Source organism: Crocodylus siamensis, chromosome 1 (assembly GCF_052110815.1).
Source record: "Crocodylus siamensis isolate JL-2025a chromosome 1, ASM5211081v1, whole genome shotgun sequence".
Classification (NCBI taxonomy): domain Eukaryota; kingdom Metazoa; phylum Chordata; order Crocodylia; family Crocodylidae; genus Crocodylus; species Crocodylus siamensis.
This window is the reverse complement of record NC_143395.1, coordinates 91,651,251-91,666,225: the sequence shown is the minus strand read 5'-3', so window position 1 is coordinate 91,666,225 and position 14,975 is coordinate 91,651,251. Positions and strand designations below refer to the sequence as shown.

The window sequence follows — 14,975 nt, the reverse complement described above, 5'->3', positions numbered from 1 at the left end:
CCTGAGATAGACTGCAAAGAGGTAGGGGAGCATGAGCTATAGTCCTTCACCTCAAGCCACAGAGCCTCTGCTCCCGGCTCTGCATATCTTCCCCTCTTGGCTACCCAGTCAATCTGCTACACCAGGAGGGATGGAGGATGTTCTTGGCACTGACAAACCCATGGCCTGGTAATTAAAGCCCTTTGCTGGGAAGTGTGAATTATGGGCTCAGTCCTTCCCAGGGGTCTGGCTCTTGTATTTCCCACTCCCTGGTAAACATCCTGGCCACTAAACTCCTGAGCTAGTAGAATGTTTTTCTGAGCAGCTAGTCATCCCTAGCTTTTCTCCAGTCACCTTTCTGGGGATTAACGCACAGTTACGTACCTACCCAAATAGAGTAGCATCACCACAAAGCATGGCTATAGCAAATCCATGCTGAGCATACTCAGAAGAGCGAGTCCTAGCTGAGCAGTTATTAACAGGATCTAAAAAACATGCAAGGGACAAAAATGTACCTCACAGCTATATTTTGAGGTATAAATTACACTTAGTTCCCTTTTGGAGAAATAGGATTTGATTCTCCAGTACCACTATGTTGTAACTGTTGGTAAATGATGAAGTAGGCTGTTGGCTACATAAGCTTTTGCATCTCTGAATGAGTTAATCTTTTAAGATGTCACTTTACCCTGCCTCCTACATACTGTACAACACAGAAGACAGGCAGTGCAACCAAAAGAAAGTTGGCATTTTAACCTGTACTTTTTCTCAGAGTTCTTTCTATTTCTCAGAGTTATATGCTCATGTATTGTTCGGGTAAGACTCTTTGCACATATTAATGATTTCATAATTAGAAATGACATAGTATTTTTTAGAGCAAGAGGCATGGCTATATTAGAGATCTAGGTAATCATAATACAGATATATTTATACTGTGCTTTCAAGAACTGACCTTCTAACTGAATTGTCAATCCAGAGTACAGCTGCTGTAAATGACTGCTAGTCAGTGAGTAGGGAGTACATCCTAATTCTGCTATAGCAATAAATATTAAATAAGTGTTTCTATGCTGTAACAGGATAGAGTGTGTGAACTGACCCCAGTTTCTCATTCTCTGGGTCACAAGCATGTTGAGCCTTTAGGGAAAAGCCAGGAAATGCCTCATATGACCCCTCCCACTATTCATGGAGCAGCCTTGACAGTTTTCTCAAACCAGGCCCATCTGGTCCTCCTCAGCTGGAAGCTTGGTGCCTAAACTGTGGGACTTTGAAAGTGGGTGGATTAAAATGAAGAAAAATGGGTGTCCTTGGGGCTCCATTAATAAGAAAGAGGAGGGTCTCTTGGGGTAAGAAATGCATGAACTGAATTTTTAAAAAGAAGGAAAATTCTTCCTATTTAACTGACACTGATCTTAAAAGAAAAATGACCCTATCTTCTCTTATTGTCAGACTGTGATAAATGCATTTGGGATTTGACTGATGACATCCGATTATCAGATCTGGCTATAGATCAAAGCAAATCAACTTTGCTGAGCATTTCCACTGGTGTTGCTGCTCACAGACGCTTAAATGAACTGAACTCAACTGTTTCCCTCTTTGAGGTACCAATTTTTGTTGGGTTTACTTTAATATTAACCCACCATTGCTTCTGCATTCGTATGTGCTTCAATCCCCCTTCACTTCTTCTGAAGCCCTTTGCTGCTTGTACTATGGCACAGAAAACTTGATCTCTGGATGCATTGAGCTAACACTCTTTTTAAATAAAAATCTCTTTTCATGCAGATGAAACTCTCAGAAAAAGAAAACCATTCTGAACTTAGGAAGATCCAGATGAATAATGCTGAGACTGAAATGAACAATCTCCTTGAAGACATAGAGACACTTGATGTACAGGTGTGTTTGCAGTTCACTTTGTGGCTTTACAGTAGAATATGAGAAACAGGTTTGTCCTATTCACTATAAGGCCCTAATGGAATGGAGAAAGGACCTGGAAGATATTTGGTAGATGTTTTGAAATTAAAATGTACTAATCTGGGAATTAAAATGGCCATATCCAGTCTGTTGCCCTGAAAACGCAGGAGGTAGAGCTTCATTCAAAATCCCATAAAGTTAATAGGACATTTTCCACTCCTAAGATCATAGTTTTACATACAGTTCCCTATAATTCTCCACAGAGGCCACAGTTACTAAACTGATACTACATTTGATCTGAGGTTGACATCTTGCATTTTCATTTCAAATTCTAATTTATAATTAAGTAAAGTAATGAAGATTAAAGTAATTTGGATGTATTTTTTGGATGTTTGGAGTGTATGTATTTTACATGGATGATCTCATAAAATTTAAATAAGCCTGATTAAATACTTCAAAGCGTGTTTCAAAACCCCTGGTTAAAAATGGTTTATTGGCTACCTACTGAGATGAGTGTCTGATCAGCACTCAAGATATGTTCTGACACAGTTTTAATCATAAACACTTTATCTATGTTCAGCTGCAAGACCATAAAATTGGGGTTGCATTCTTGCAGCTCCTACAGCACATTCACTGCAACCTAACACAGCATTAACATAGCAATGGGTTTCAACTGCAGTCAAGAAAATTTAAATGAAATCCCAGGAGCAGGAGCCTCTCACATCTTAGTCCAAAGCCAGGTACAGACATTACACCTTTACCAGTATAAGTAATTGGAAACTGGTCTACATCCAGAACAGAACAGAAGTTCAACACAAATAGGCTGGTTTAAGAATGGCAAAACTGGGTCTAAGATTTGCCCTCCCCCACTTCCCCAAAGAGCGAATGTCTGTTCTGTTTGCTACCAATCTAAACTATGCTGCTTACAGAAAACTGTGCAACTTAAATCAATTGTACCTTGGGCTTTTAAAATGTCTGTACCTAGCCAAAAAAGCCTAATGGTCAGCTTGCTTGACCAGGAGACAGGAAAACTGGCTCCTTGACTGCCCTAAATCCAGAGGTGTTTAGCAATATTTTGATTTCCCAGCACAGTACTTTAACCACTACAACCACAGGTCAGGTATTATCCAGACCCCTCTCCTGCCCTCTTGAGGCTGAGCCAATTATCTTGCATTTATATTTGTTGGAGAAATTGAATGGAGGGCAGTTTCTGTCTTAATGGGAACAAAGGCTCATCCAGAGTATCCAGAACAGAAGCCATTTCACTGAACCATACACACCCACTAACCCAGTGATTCTCAACCAGGGTGCCACAGCAGCCTAGGGTGTCTTGAGACTCTTGCAAGGGTGCTGCAGGGTTAGCACTGTTAGCCCTGAAAACATGATTTACAAGATGAACCAGGAGGTTTCAACAGGAATCCATAGATTACACAAATATTGTGCCCAGTTGTGTTCTTTCTGAGTTCTTTACAGCAAAATAATTGCTCTATTATTTTTCTGTAGTAAAAAAATCTAGTGGAAACTAAGAGCTGGCCTTTTCCAAAGGGTGCCTTGAGTCTAACAAGGGGTGCCTTAAGTCTAAAAAGGTTAAGACCTGCTCTAACCTAATTTCTTCTTCCCGTTGCCACGTATCTCCCTCTCTTAGCTGCCTAGGGGAGAAACTTCAACAGAAGGTCTGAATATACTTCTGGATAATACTTGACTTGTGGCTTAGTGATTAGAGTACTGTAGCAGGAAGTCGGGCAGCAGGCAGGGCAGGGTGGCAACTTAGAGGCTGTTTCAGAGAGACACGAGATTTTAAAAGCAGCAACCTACTTCATCAGATGCTAGGAAAGGACTGGCCAGCATCCTTTCCTAGCACCTGATAAAGTATGTCACTGACTATGAAAGCTCATACATCTCTGAAACAGTGAATCTCTAAGATGCTACCCTGTCCTACAGTTGGTCTGACTTTAGACTGACACAATGGGAAATCTGAAAGATGTCAGTTCAAACTCCCTCTGTGTCCGACAGGGTCATAAAACCTGTCTCTCCTGCTTCCTGGGAGACTGAACCCATGAATTCAGCATCAGCATGGTCCTTCTTCTGTGTACTCTCACTTGTGAAGAGTCTCACAAGAGAACTTGTGATTCCTAGGAAAAGGGGAAACATTCTTGGATTCCTTCAGTAGAGGGAAAAGCACAGGTTAACCCTGAAAACATCCCCTTTGTGCTCTTTTCAAGGTAGTAACAATGAAATCAGTTTTGAAGCTCATGTTCTGGTTTAATACAAAACAGAATTACAAACTGAATGCAATGCTTGATTATGATAAATGTCATTCCCGATGACCCAAGCCTGAAGGTAAGGCAATTATGGTAAAATATGGTAGTACTCCGTTCTGAATATCGAGCTGGGATTTCAGGGAGTCCGCCTGTGGACGTCTTTGAAATTCCAGCCTGGCTCTGCATGAAGATCCTGGGATTTGGGTGTTCAGCAATGGCTTTCTTAATTTGCACTGTTATCCTTTTTCTCTCTCAGCAAAAATGCTGCTTCCCACCCAAAAGATATCACCAGTAATGTCATTCTAATAGCAGTCTTCAATCCTTGGGTTACGCTCACCAAATGCAAATAAAAACACCAGTGCTGGGAAAAAAGAATGAAAAGGGTAGTTAGAAAGGAAAAATATTTAAATGAAAAGGCTATTATGTAAAAATTAAACTCTATGGCTTTGAAATAATAAAATCCATAATAAATTCACCACCAGAAACCCTGAAGGTAATACAAGAGTGCTTTCTTTTCAAAGGCAAAATAAAGAATCCGTATTAAAAAAAAATCCTTATTTTTAATTTTTTACTCAGTGAAAATTTATTTTTAAATTTTTACTTAATGAAAGAAACATATTTCTTTCATTAAGTGACAAACATTCATCTTCAATTTCCCAGGACTGGTCCTTACTCTGCTTCCACAGAAACAAGTTTAATACAGTGCAGTATCTGACTAAAATGATACCAACTTTCTGTCTGGTTTAAAGCGCCACCTGGTGCTTCCACAAGTGCAAACATTTATTTACAAAATATTTTACTATGCAGATATGAGTACAAGTCACAGCTGTTGAAACAGAACAGCTAGCATCACAAGACATGCCAATGGCAAAGCTATTAATAGCCCTAGGACAGATAAATGAAACTTAATTTCTCAGTCAAATGTAGAATTAAATAGGAACAACAGACTTTCCACACAGCTAACTGCAAGAGTAGACTTCAAAAATATTGACTTGTCAACTGAATGTTCAAATCTGAACCTGGATCCTAATTTTCAAGTGAAAATTAGCTCTTTCATGAGCCAAATCAAAATTCTGAATCCATGTATTTTGATACTATCAGGCATCAGGTGTTGACTTACATACAAGACAGGAGCAGTAAATAACATAGCAGTAAGCTCTTTTCTTCTTTTCTTTTCCTTCAGAGAATACCTTAGGGAAATTAAAGGAAATCTAATTGAGATCAATACATTCATATGAAACATGCCTGTTCTGTAATGGTTACCCTTCATTTCTTCTCAGTCCTTAGCCAAAGCTTTACTATATGACCAGCATTGGGAACCCAATAAGCTCATGGTCACATGAAAAACAAAATTTGCAAGGCAATCCCAACTGTAACATAAGACTGTTTTTCTGTCTGTCTAGGTATATAGGCTAGCCAGTAGTTGTCTGAGATTTAATAAGATGAAGAAGAGAGACACTGAGGATGGGGATCCTGAGTTAAACTGCACAATAGGGCAAATTAAACTGGCTCTGATCCTCAATTTTTATTTCTGCCCACAATTTGTATCACTGAGGAAATGTGTCTAGCAAGATCAGGCATTGGTAGTTGTCTAGGCAATCTGACATTCAGAAGTAAGTCTGATGAGAGGTTTAAAATGGTACATAATTTATGATAAGTTGATTGCAGCAAATGATGGGGAAATGTGGGGCCAATTCTAATCTTCTGTTCTGCTGTTCACAAAATACTGACAAGGCAGCTTTGGCACATCAAACACTTCTGTAAATATCATTTTGTGTGATGAATGGATCTTCACGTGGTCATTGGGAAAAAGTGAAATGTATTTTTGTACTGCCCATCACTATGCATGCATGCGGATTTAAAAAAAAAAAATCTAATCTTGAACTCACATGGTTTATTCATAGAGAAATCAAGCATCAAGCAAAGACCTTCAGATACAGAAGGAAACCATGGCGACCATTCACCGTGCTACACAGCTTGTGCAGCAACTCAGCAATATGAGGGATAACATCCAAGGTAAATAGATTTTTTTGGTTCAACTTAATGTCAAGCATACATTAGTGAAACATCCAGCAGAGATGTGTCATAGTACCATGAGCACTCTTTTAAAACCACCAGATGTAACAGAATGTGATTCTACAATGAACAATTCCCTTTTAACATACTACTGAAGCCAGTGTATCAGATACCTTCTATTACCCATACTCTTCTTTTCTCTTTCTCCTGAGATTTCCCTTAGAAAGCGAAATCTAAACTCAATAGCATATTGACATCAATTCCATTTTTTTTGCAAAGCATATGAGGATAATCATATTTGCAATCTTTTTGTTTGTTTGCATGGATATTAGAGGCTTTTCTTTATCCTGCTATCCTTTATCTTGCCAAGTACTGATTAGGTACTTGGATAGTACTACAATAGAAGCCATATAAAGAGCTGAACAGCCAGATATAAGCATAACGTTTTCCCTTACTGACTCATCACACAAAACTGTAGGTTTGCTATCAAAGCAAGGGTTGAGTGGAACCTGTCTAACCTCTAGAATCAATTTTGATAATTTTCTAAATAACAGGGTACATCTACATGGAAAGGCTGCTGTGATCTTTATAAAGTCTTTTGTTAATAAACAAAAGACAAAAACCCCATCATCAGGGAGTTTTCTTCTTGATTTCACTGGGGCAGAATTCCACTCCATATTGTTATAAATAAAATGTTTCCTTTCCTGATTGATATTGTTGTCTTAATTTTTGTGGAACCAGTATGATCTAGTACTGTGGGGGACAACCATTTTTGCAGGTGTGCCACAAGTGAGTATCATGCCCTCCCTAAGTATCACTCCAAACACCTACCTACCTCTGATCTTTTGCTCTGCTTTCTGCCCCATCTGCTGCTGTATTGCCTGTCCCCTCCCCGATCTGCTGCATGGCATACACACAGCCTGCCCGTGCCACTTGTGGGTATGCATGCTTCATGTTGGCCACCCCTAATTTAGGGGGCCAGATATGCCATCCTAAACACTGTCTTAGAGAGTGCCTTTATGTTTAACTTTTTTTGTATGAAACTTGTTCTGGTAAAGATTGCTCATCTGGGCGATTCCAGGTAGATATCTCCAAAGAAAACAGAACATGGCAGCCTCTAAGCAGGAGTGCTGGCTGGAAAGCAGAGTCCAGAACATCCCCCATCAGTCCTTCCAAGTCAGTTGTAGTCATTAGGCTGTGGAGTTTTCAGTGAATTTGGGTTTAGATACTACATTTTTTCTTAGCTATGTTTTCCATCTCTCAGAAATACTGAAGTTGAGAGGGAGATGCACATTTTATAACACTTCTTCCAAAGAAAACATTGCGTTTAGTGAATAGAAATACGGCATTGTAAACTATCTGACTCATACAAAGTATCAGAAACCACCACTGTGATGCTGTTTCATAATGGATAAAAACACGTAGCATATTTCATGTCTCCCAAAACTAGCACTGTGGTGAAGAGCTTCTTCATATTTAAATATCGTGACAACCACTGTCTCAAAGCTTCACTCATCTGTGCTCTAACTGACTGTTAAGGGATACAAATAGCACTTATAAAGTCAACCTCTGTGTAATACTGAAGCAATAAAAGCATTGCCATAACTAACAAAAATATCAAAATACAGGCATATTTACAACTAGAAAATAAACTATCTTATCCATTCAAGAAATATTTTTTTGATTTAGAGACTATGAGACTATTTGCATTTGCAAGAGTTTTTATTATCTTATATATCAAGAAACAAATAATAACAGCAAGCATTTTGCCAAGCACAATTGCAATGAAGAAAGACCCTCTAGTCAGAGATTATTATCCCAATTCCAGCATATCAGTGGTATATTCTTATCCTATGAATGCACTAACCTGAGATTAGACCCTGAAATATACTGCAGCCTCTCCTTTTGTATCTACAAGAAAAAAAAACAAATTACATGCACTCAAAAGTCTCCCTACTCCTTCTGCACCTTCATCATAAATGCCCCAGGTCTATCACAGAACATGTTTATATAACATTAGCAATGACAGCCAACAGGAAAAAAAAGTATATTTGATGACTGAGAACATAAAGGTTAGACTGATTTGACCTGGCCTTTGTGCTGAGTAGTCAGTAATTAGCTAAGACACCTTCTTGCCAAAGCTATGTGCTATGGAAATAATTTTATCTGATACCGTAACACAGGATGTCAAAGATATGGCCCATGAGCCAGATCACGCTTAGGAGCCACATCATCCAATCCCCAGTGCTGGCCCTGAGTCACAAGTTGACCCATTCATGACACATGTCGGGGAGTGCCTGACCAGCTCCACACACAGGGCCTTAGGCATGTGGTATGAACTCCAGGACCCACATGGGGCCAGTGCTGGATCCCCCCGGCATGCTGGACCCAGCACTCAGGATGCCTACTTCAGCCAGTCTGGGAAGTGGGCTGCAGCTTCCAGCCTGGACCAGAGAGAACAGGTGTGTTATTTCTCCAGTCCCTCTGGTATATGGGGGGTGGGGAGAAGCATGGTTATGGATCCCCCCAGATGTTAGATCCAGCACCCACATTGACTGGTCCAGGACTGTGTCACGTACAGTCCCACTCCAGCGAGTCCAGGACCCACAATGCACATGGTAGACTGGTTGGAGCAGGCAGTGTGGGCACAGTATCTGGCAAGCAAGGAGGAGGGAGAGGAAGAGTGTGGGGGGGGGGGGTAGTCCAAGGGTTCAGTCTAGCCCATGGACCCAGTTCCTCACTGTTCATCCAGCCCATGGACCAATCCTGTAGGGCCAGATGGGTTTGACACCCCTGCTGTAAGAGATATTCTTCCTTTTACATCAGCATTGAATGAGTGGCCATGCTTTTAAGAGATATTGTGAGATTGATAATGCCGCTTTTGTCAAGAGTTGGGGCACCAAGCAGGCTAAGTTGCCTCCATTTGCCCCTGATTACCTGAGTGAGTCTGGCTGCCACCTGACTACTTACATCTGTACTCGATTACCTGCATGGGCATAGCTAATACCTTATTAGCAGCAGCTCTTTCAGTACCCAGCAGACTACTCAAAAGGACAGAGGCTTCTGTGTCTAGTCTTGGGCTTCATTATTACTTCCTGCCTGCTGAAGTTTTTGCTCTGGACTTGCCAGGTCATCATGTCCCTCTGCCCCATTACTCCTGACTCCAATTCAGACAACCTGATAACAGCTAGCTCCTGGCTCATGGCTTCAACCTGGTGATCACCTATGTCTTGGTCCCTTACAGCTACAACTGCCTGCTCCAGACCCTTTTCACATGAGACCTAAGGCTCAGATCCTGACCTGCTTTGCTCATCAGAAGTCCCATTAGCAACTTTTATGAAAGAAGCAGGGATAGGTATAAACTGCATCATCCCAGTTAAGCACTGTTTCCTTAGGTATATTAACTATTCTTTCAATTACTTTAGGTAATTACAATTTGCCTAGCATAACCTCCTCTCTATCCTGTAACTTTAATTGGATACTCCATGCTTTTTCATTTCTTGCTTGATTGTGGTAGTATGTCTTTACACTGTTGAACAATTGCTGCCTTATACTCTGGAGGACTCAAGGCCTAAAGGCTAGGGACAGACATTCAAAAAGCCTGAGCATGAATTGATTCAATCTTTGCAGATTAGTCTAACCTGGCTAGGCTAAACCAGTTTTGTAACCGGCCAGACATCCCAGAAATGCAGGCACATGCTTGCAGTGGCTTAGGCTAGAAGCCGGGTGGAGCTAGAGCAGCCCTCCCTTCCTTCCATAGCATGCAGCTGAGCGGGGCATGGCCAGGCTCTGGCAGGAGCTCTGATTAGCCCAGCAGAGAATTGATAACAATGTTTATCACCCAATTAGGAAGACAACAGAGAGACATTACCAGCTACTTGTTGATTCTGCCTGTTGATTCAGCATGGACTGTAGCCAGCATGTGGTCTACTAGCTAATACATAGATACCTCTCCACAAGGCAGAGGGGAGGGGGGAATTTCTGCTTAGTAGGGGGTGGTAAGGGGAGAGGGGAAGCAGCCCAGTCTGTGGAGCTGCAGCCAGGGAGCAGAGAGCTGCAGAGCAGAGAGCCCTGTCCAGGTCAGAGAACATGCTGGGATGCTGGAGGTGTCTGGTTTATCTTAAAACAGCAAGGGGTCTGGGACAGACATTGCATAAACCAACTTGAGCCAAATCACTTAAGTCTGATACTACATTCAATCAAGTTTATCTCAAACCAGTTTCAGCCAGCCATTCTCAAACTTGTTTATGTGCACTAAACATCTGTTCTGTTACAAGTTTAAACCAGTTTCTGATCACTTAAACTAGTTTATGTGTAATGTCTGTCCCTAACTAAAAGGGCCTCAGAGAAGTGCCATATCTCTAATTGCAACTTCCAGCATCCCATCCCATCCCATTCCAACCCTACTATGACTTTTGCTTTCTCTCCTCTATGACATTATTTTCTCTCCTTTGGTCTCTTTTCATATGACTTGTCACAGACCCATCCCCCGGATGCCCCCAAGTTTCTCCCCACTCTCCTGCTATCTGTCTCAAAGACTAGACCAAAGTTTGCACTGGAATAACTCCTTATCCCCACAAGCCTTGGCACCACTGCCCTTTACCAGACTTCATCTCTGCAGCAGGGGAATCTCTGATAGCTTCAGGTGGCTTCCAATCAGGTTGTGAACAACTTTTAGGTCCCCATTTCTGTAGAATGGATTAATCTGGAATATTGCTTGCCCAGGGATCACCACAGAAAATCAATAAGGAGACAAAACTATGAAATGATTTATTATGTAGGAGGAAAAAAAATACAAGCAGAACACACTGTATGTTTGAAGACAGAACAAAAAGATAAGATTAGTTTCTTACCCTCTCATTTGGTCACAACCTAGCACTCCTGAGAGCCCTGCCAGTGTTTCCAGTCCTGCTGATCTCACCAGCCCTGTCTTCTGGGGACCTGTACTCTCTTCCAGCCTGAGAAAATCCAAAGACTGCTGTCTCCAAGACAACTCCCTAAATACCTCCAAGCCAGCACTCCCTCCCCGCTCTCCACATCAGCATTGTCTCAATCTTTAATGAGTCTCATGATTCTCTAGAAATTTCTTTCCTGCCAGGGGCAGCTAAAATTCCTCTAGCTAATAGCCCATTACTCTGAGATACTTTAGCTATTGTAGAGTTGTTTTCCCATTAGACGAAGATAATACCTTGGGTGCCCATCTCAGTAGTAGTCCCTTCTGCCTGTGATTGAAAGTGGCAATTGTTCTTGCTCTAATAATAAAATAGTGAGAGCTAATTGGCTCTTTTGCCTACCCCCTTTTGCTTAAGTATGCATTCCTCATTTCCTTTGGATAAACAATCATAAAGATATATACAGCCAGGGATAAGTGTCAGAAATTAACATAGCATAATGTTGGTTTTTCAATAAGACCATACACAATATCAGTGAAACAAACATAAGAAAAATCCTATGACACCACACAAGCCCCTTGAATTTTACTGGGTTTTGTGACATGACTCTCATTTGCTTTATACCCTCATTGCCTATTTTTATTGCTTACCCTTTCTGATGGAGATAAAAAAAACTCTAGTGCTGTGTGTTATATGTATGTATGTCAAGGGTTTAGCCAGGGCTAAACTTACTAAATGTCCTGGTCAATTGATCAAAAGTATTTGTATTGTGCACACACAAATAGCAGTAGCATATAGGTTTATGATAGAACTTTCTGACTTGCTGAACATAGATGAGTGTACAAGGAAGGGTAAAAGGTGTACTTATATTTAAACACTGGGAAACATTTGTGATGATCTGACAAACAGCAATTTCAGTGCCCTGTCAGAGATGCTGTCGAACACAAGAGCATAGGGATGTGAAGCACTGCAGAATGGTGCCCCATATACCTGTTCTCTAGTTATGCTACTGCTGACAAATATATATATATATATAGATATATATATATAGGTAAAAAGAATAAACCATATAAGACTGACATTTCTAAAGTAGGTGCACCAAAGTATTAATGTCATTTTTACTTTGTGTCATCTACATTGAAATTTCCCTGGTCGAGGTGTGTATTGTACTTGTACTACATTTTTTAATTTCATTGAGGACCAAAGAAAGAGGTTAATTGTTTATTTTTAACTGCAAGTTGGGCTATAATATGAAACACAACAGAAATTACATCTTTTGGAAATCATCACCATAAGAGACATTGTCACTTAGGTGACTATTTACAAAACCAAATCATTCCATCCTACTTAAAACCCAGGATGCAATTATTCCCTGTTACTGTCCTTTGTGGAAAGAGAAAGATTCTATAGTAAAGAGAGAGTGGTCGGCACACAAGCGTATGCTTGTGTAACTGGAAGAAAAGGAAAAAAAGCAATGGAGTGCTTGGTGCTACTCAGTGGGCACATCTACACAAGATCCTAAATGCACAGTAGACTAATTCTACTGTGCATTAGTGCAACGCAGCAAAAGCAGTGCTAATGCACTAATACACAGTAGATTTAGTTTACTGAAAATTAGCATCACTAAAAAGAGCATGCTCTAGTGCCTGTTATTACAGGTACTAAACTTAATGTGCAGGAACTATGGCACATTAATGCATGTGTAGACATGTCCAGTATGAGTAAGGCTGCTTTTAGGAACTCAGTCTCTAGGTGGAGATTGCTACTGCAGATGGGCTTGAATCAAAGCCTCTGGATTCAGATAACTGAAACTATGTTTGAAATCCAGATCTGCAGTTTGAAACAATCCCTGTGTCTGCACTAAAAAATCTTAGCATGGGCAGCAACCTGCCACCTTCTTCATCATATTGTCTCTTTGTTGCACAAGGGGCCGTTCGAGCTCCTGGAGGCTAAGTTCCAATTTGGTCCCCAGAAGTGAGTCACACCACGAGCCACAGAGATAAGGCCTTTATTGCTTGCAAGCAGGTTGGCCTGGAGTCATGAGACTCAGATCAAAGCCGACCCCTAGTGCTGGTTCTTCATTACTTATATATCCTGTTACAGAGTACTGGAATCTTTCTTTAGCACGTACGTACTTTAGGCCAACATAGTTACGAGACTTGGGACTTTCTAACTATGAGTTAGCAGGGTGGGAGAGAAACAAGTAGCGGATGCCTCTTAAGATATGGCGAGGTAAGAGAAACAAGTTAGTGGATGCCTCTTAAGATATGGCAGAGTAAGAGAAACAAGTTGCCGATGCTTCTCCAGATATGCTCTTGTGGAATGACTAAGCGTAAAAGCAAACAGTTTTCGCCCCTGCTTTTTCTACATCTTCAGTGGGCAGGTCTACATGAGATATTTATGTGATATAATATGCACCCAAGTTTATTGTTCCTGGGCATGTGTGCCCGGGGGAAGGGGTCAGTCTGCCAGCCCAGAGTTGCTCTGCCCTGGTTCAGCATGCTGCAGAAGGGTTGACTGATGCACAAGGGTGCTACAGTGCAGGGCTAGCTAACAGAATAAATAACTCCACCATAGAATAGTACTTGTGTTGGGCAGTATTATCCTACAGCAGAGTTAATTCATTTCCTTCAGCATGACAGGGGCACACATGTAGACAATGAATGAATTGAATAATTAGTTAATTATTCAATTAAGCATCTCATGTAGATTCACGTGGTGTACCTCAAACTCTTCAAGCAGGTATATTGCCAGAGTAAAGAGAGTTTCCATGTTGCTGCTGTTATTCTTTAATAAACAATACTGTTTTGCAAAAGTACATAGGAGTCAATCTTAGATTATGTGCCATGTGCTCCACAAATACAGCAAGATGATGTTCCCTCCCTAACGAGTTTGCAACCTAAGTAATACATCTAGTCCAGGCCCATTCACCTCTTGACCCATCTGATGAATATTTGTGCATGCCCAAAGGTGCTATTTGGAAATTAAATTGTGGAATTGGATCGATGGCACCAGTAGAGATCCCTAGAGTGACAGCAAGTGGTAACAATGTTCATTTGCTATCGACCTGGATACAGTACCTGGGGCTGAACATATTCCAGAATTGTCACTGTATTGTTGGAGTGACCATCTGTTTCTTTGTCCTCAGAAATCAGCAGTAAGATGATATACTATAGAAGTCAACATGAGCTGAACCCTGAAGACATCATTCAAAAGCTGAACATGGCAGAGGAGATGCTGAGGGAAATCAGAAGTCGCAAGCCTTTCACTAATCAGAAGAAACTCGCTGATGATGAGGCTGATGCAACACAAAAGTGTAAGCTTTTTTTCTGTTTCTCTACCTAATTAAAAGATCCAGCATGACGAACAACTCCCCGGTAGTGATCAGGTCATAGTAACAGGCGATTCTGAACCTATATTGAGCATCCTTTCAGAACATGTTGACTTCAGCAGTTACTGGGATATTGGAGCATTCATAGCTTGAGAATATGTGCTATCATGACAAGCATAGGAAATCTGTGAACCTATAAACATTCTTCCTTTATGGCTTACTGTAAATTATTAATTTTTGCTTGGACATGAGAAAACTATGTGATTTAGCCATGACTGCTTATTTAAAAAAGACAAATAAAAAAAGCAACATGAAGGGTGGCAGTAAACTAGTATCCTACACAATAAGAACAACATCAATTTTAGATACACCTTAGATTCAGTATTACGGGGGTCTACAAACTTATACTAGTGGAATTACTGATTTCAGTGAGGCTCCCCAGCTGATAATTGGAACTACGTGGTAGGAAATCAGTGTTACAGTTATCTTACACCATTTCCAACCTAAGCTAGGTATTTTTTGGAATAAAGCAGTATGCAGTGTAAAACTCTTCCATCCAGAGAATCAAGGCATGAGTAAATGAAAGTTACA

General features: G+C 40.7%; 1 protein-coding gene across 1 annotated transcript in view; it reads left to right on the top strand.

Annotated features, from left to right (window-relative positions):
* The window catches only part of LAMA4 (laminin subunit alpha 4), a 183,786-nt gene that overhangs the window by 81,302 nt on the left and 87,509 nt on the right, over window positions 1–14,975 (top strand). The window contains exons 7-10 of the mRNA XM_090038231.1: window positions 1,423–1,574; window positions 1,756–1,866; window positions 6,050–6,161; window positions 14,202–14,369. Coding sequence (XP_089894357.1) covers window positions 1,423–1,574; window positions 1,756–1,866; window positions 6,050–6,161; window positions 14,202–14,369 — 543 coding nt within the window. The remainder of the gene's footprint in view (window positions 1–1,422; window positions 1,575–1,755; window positions 1,867–6,049; window positions 6,162–14,201; window positions 14,370–14,975) is intronic.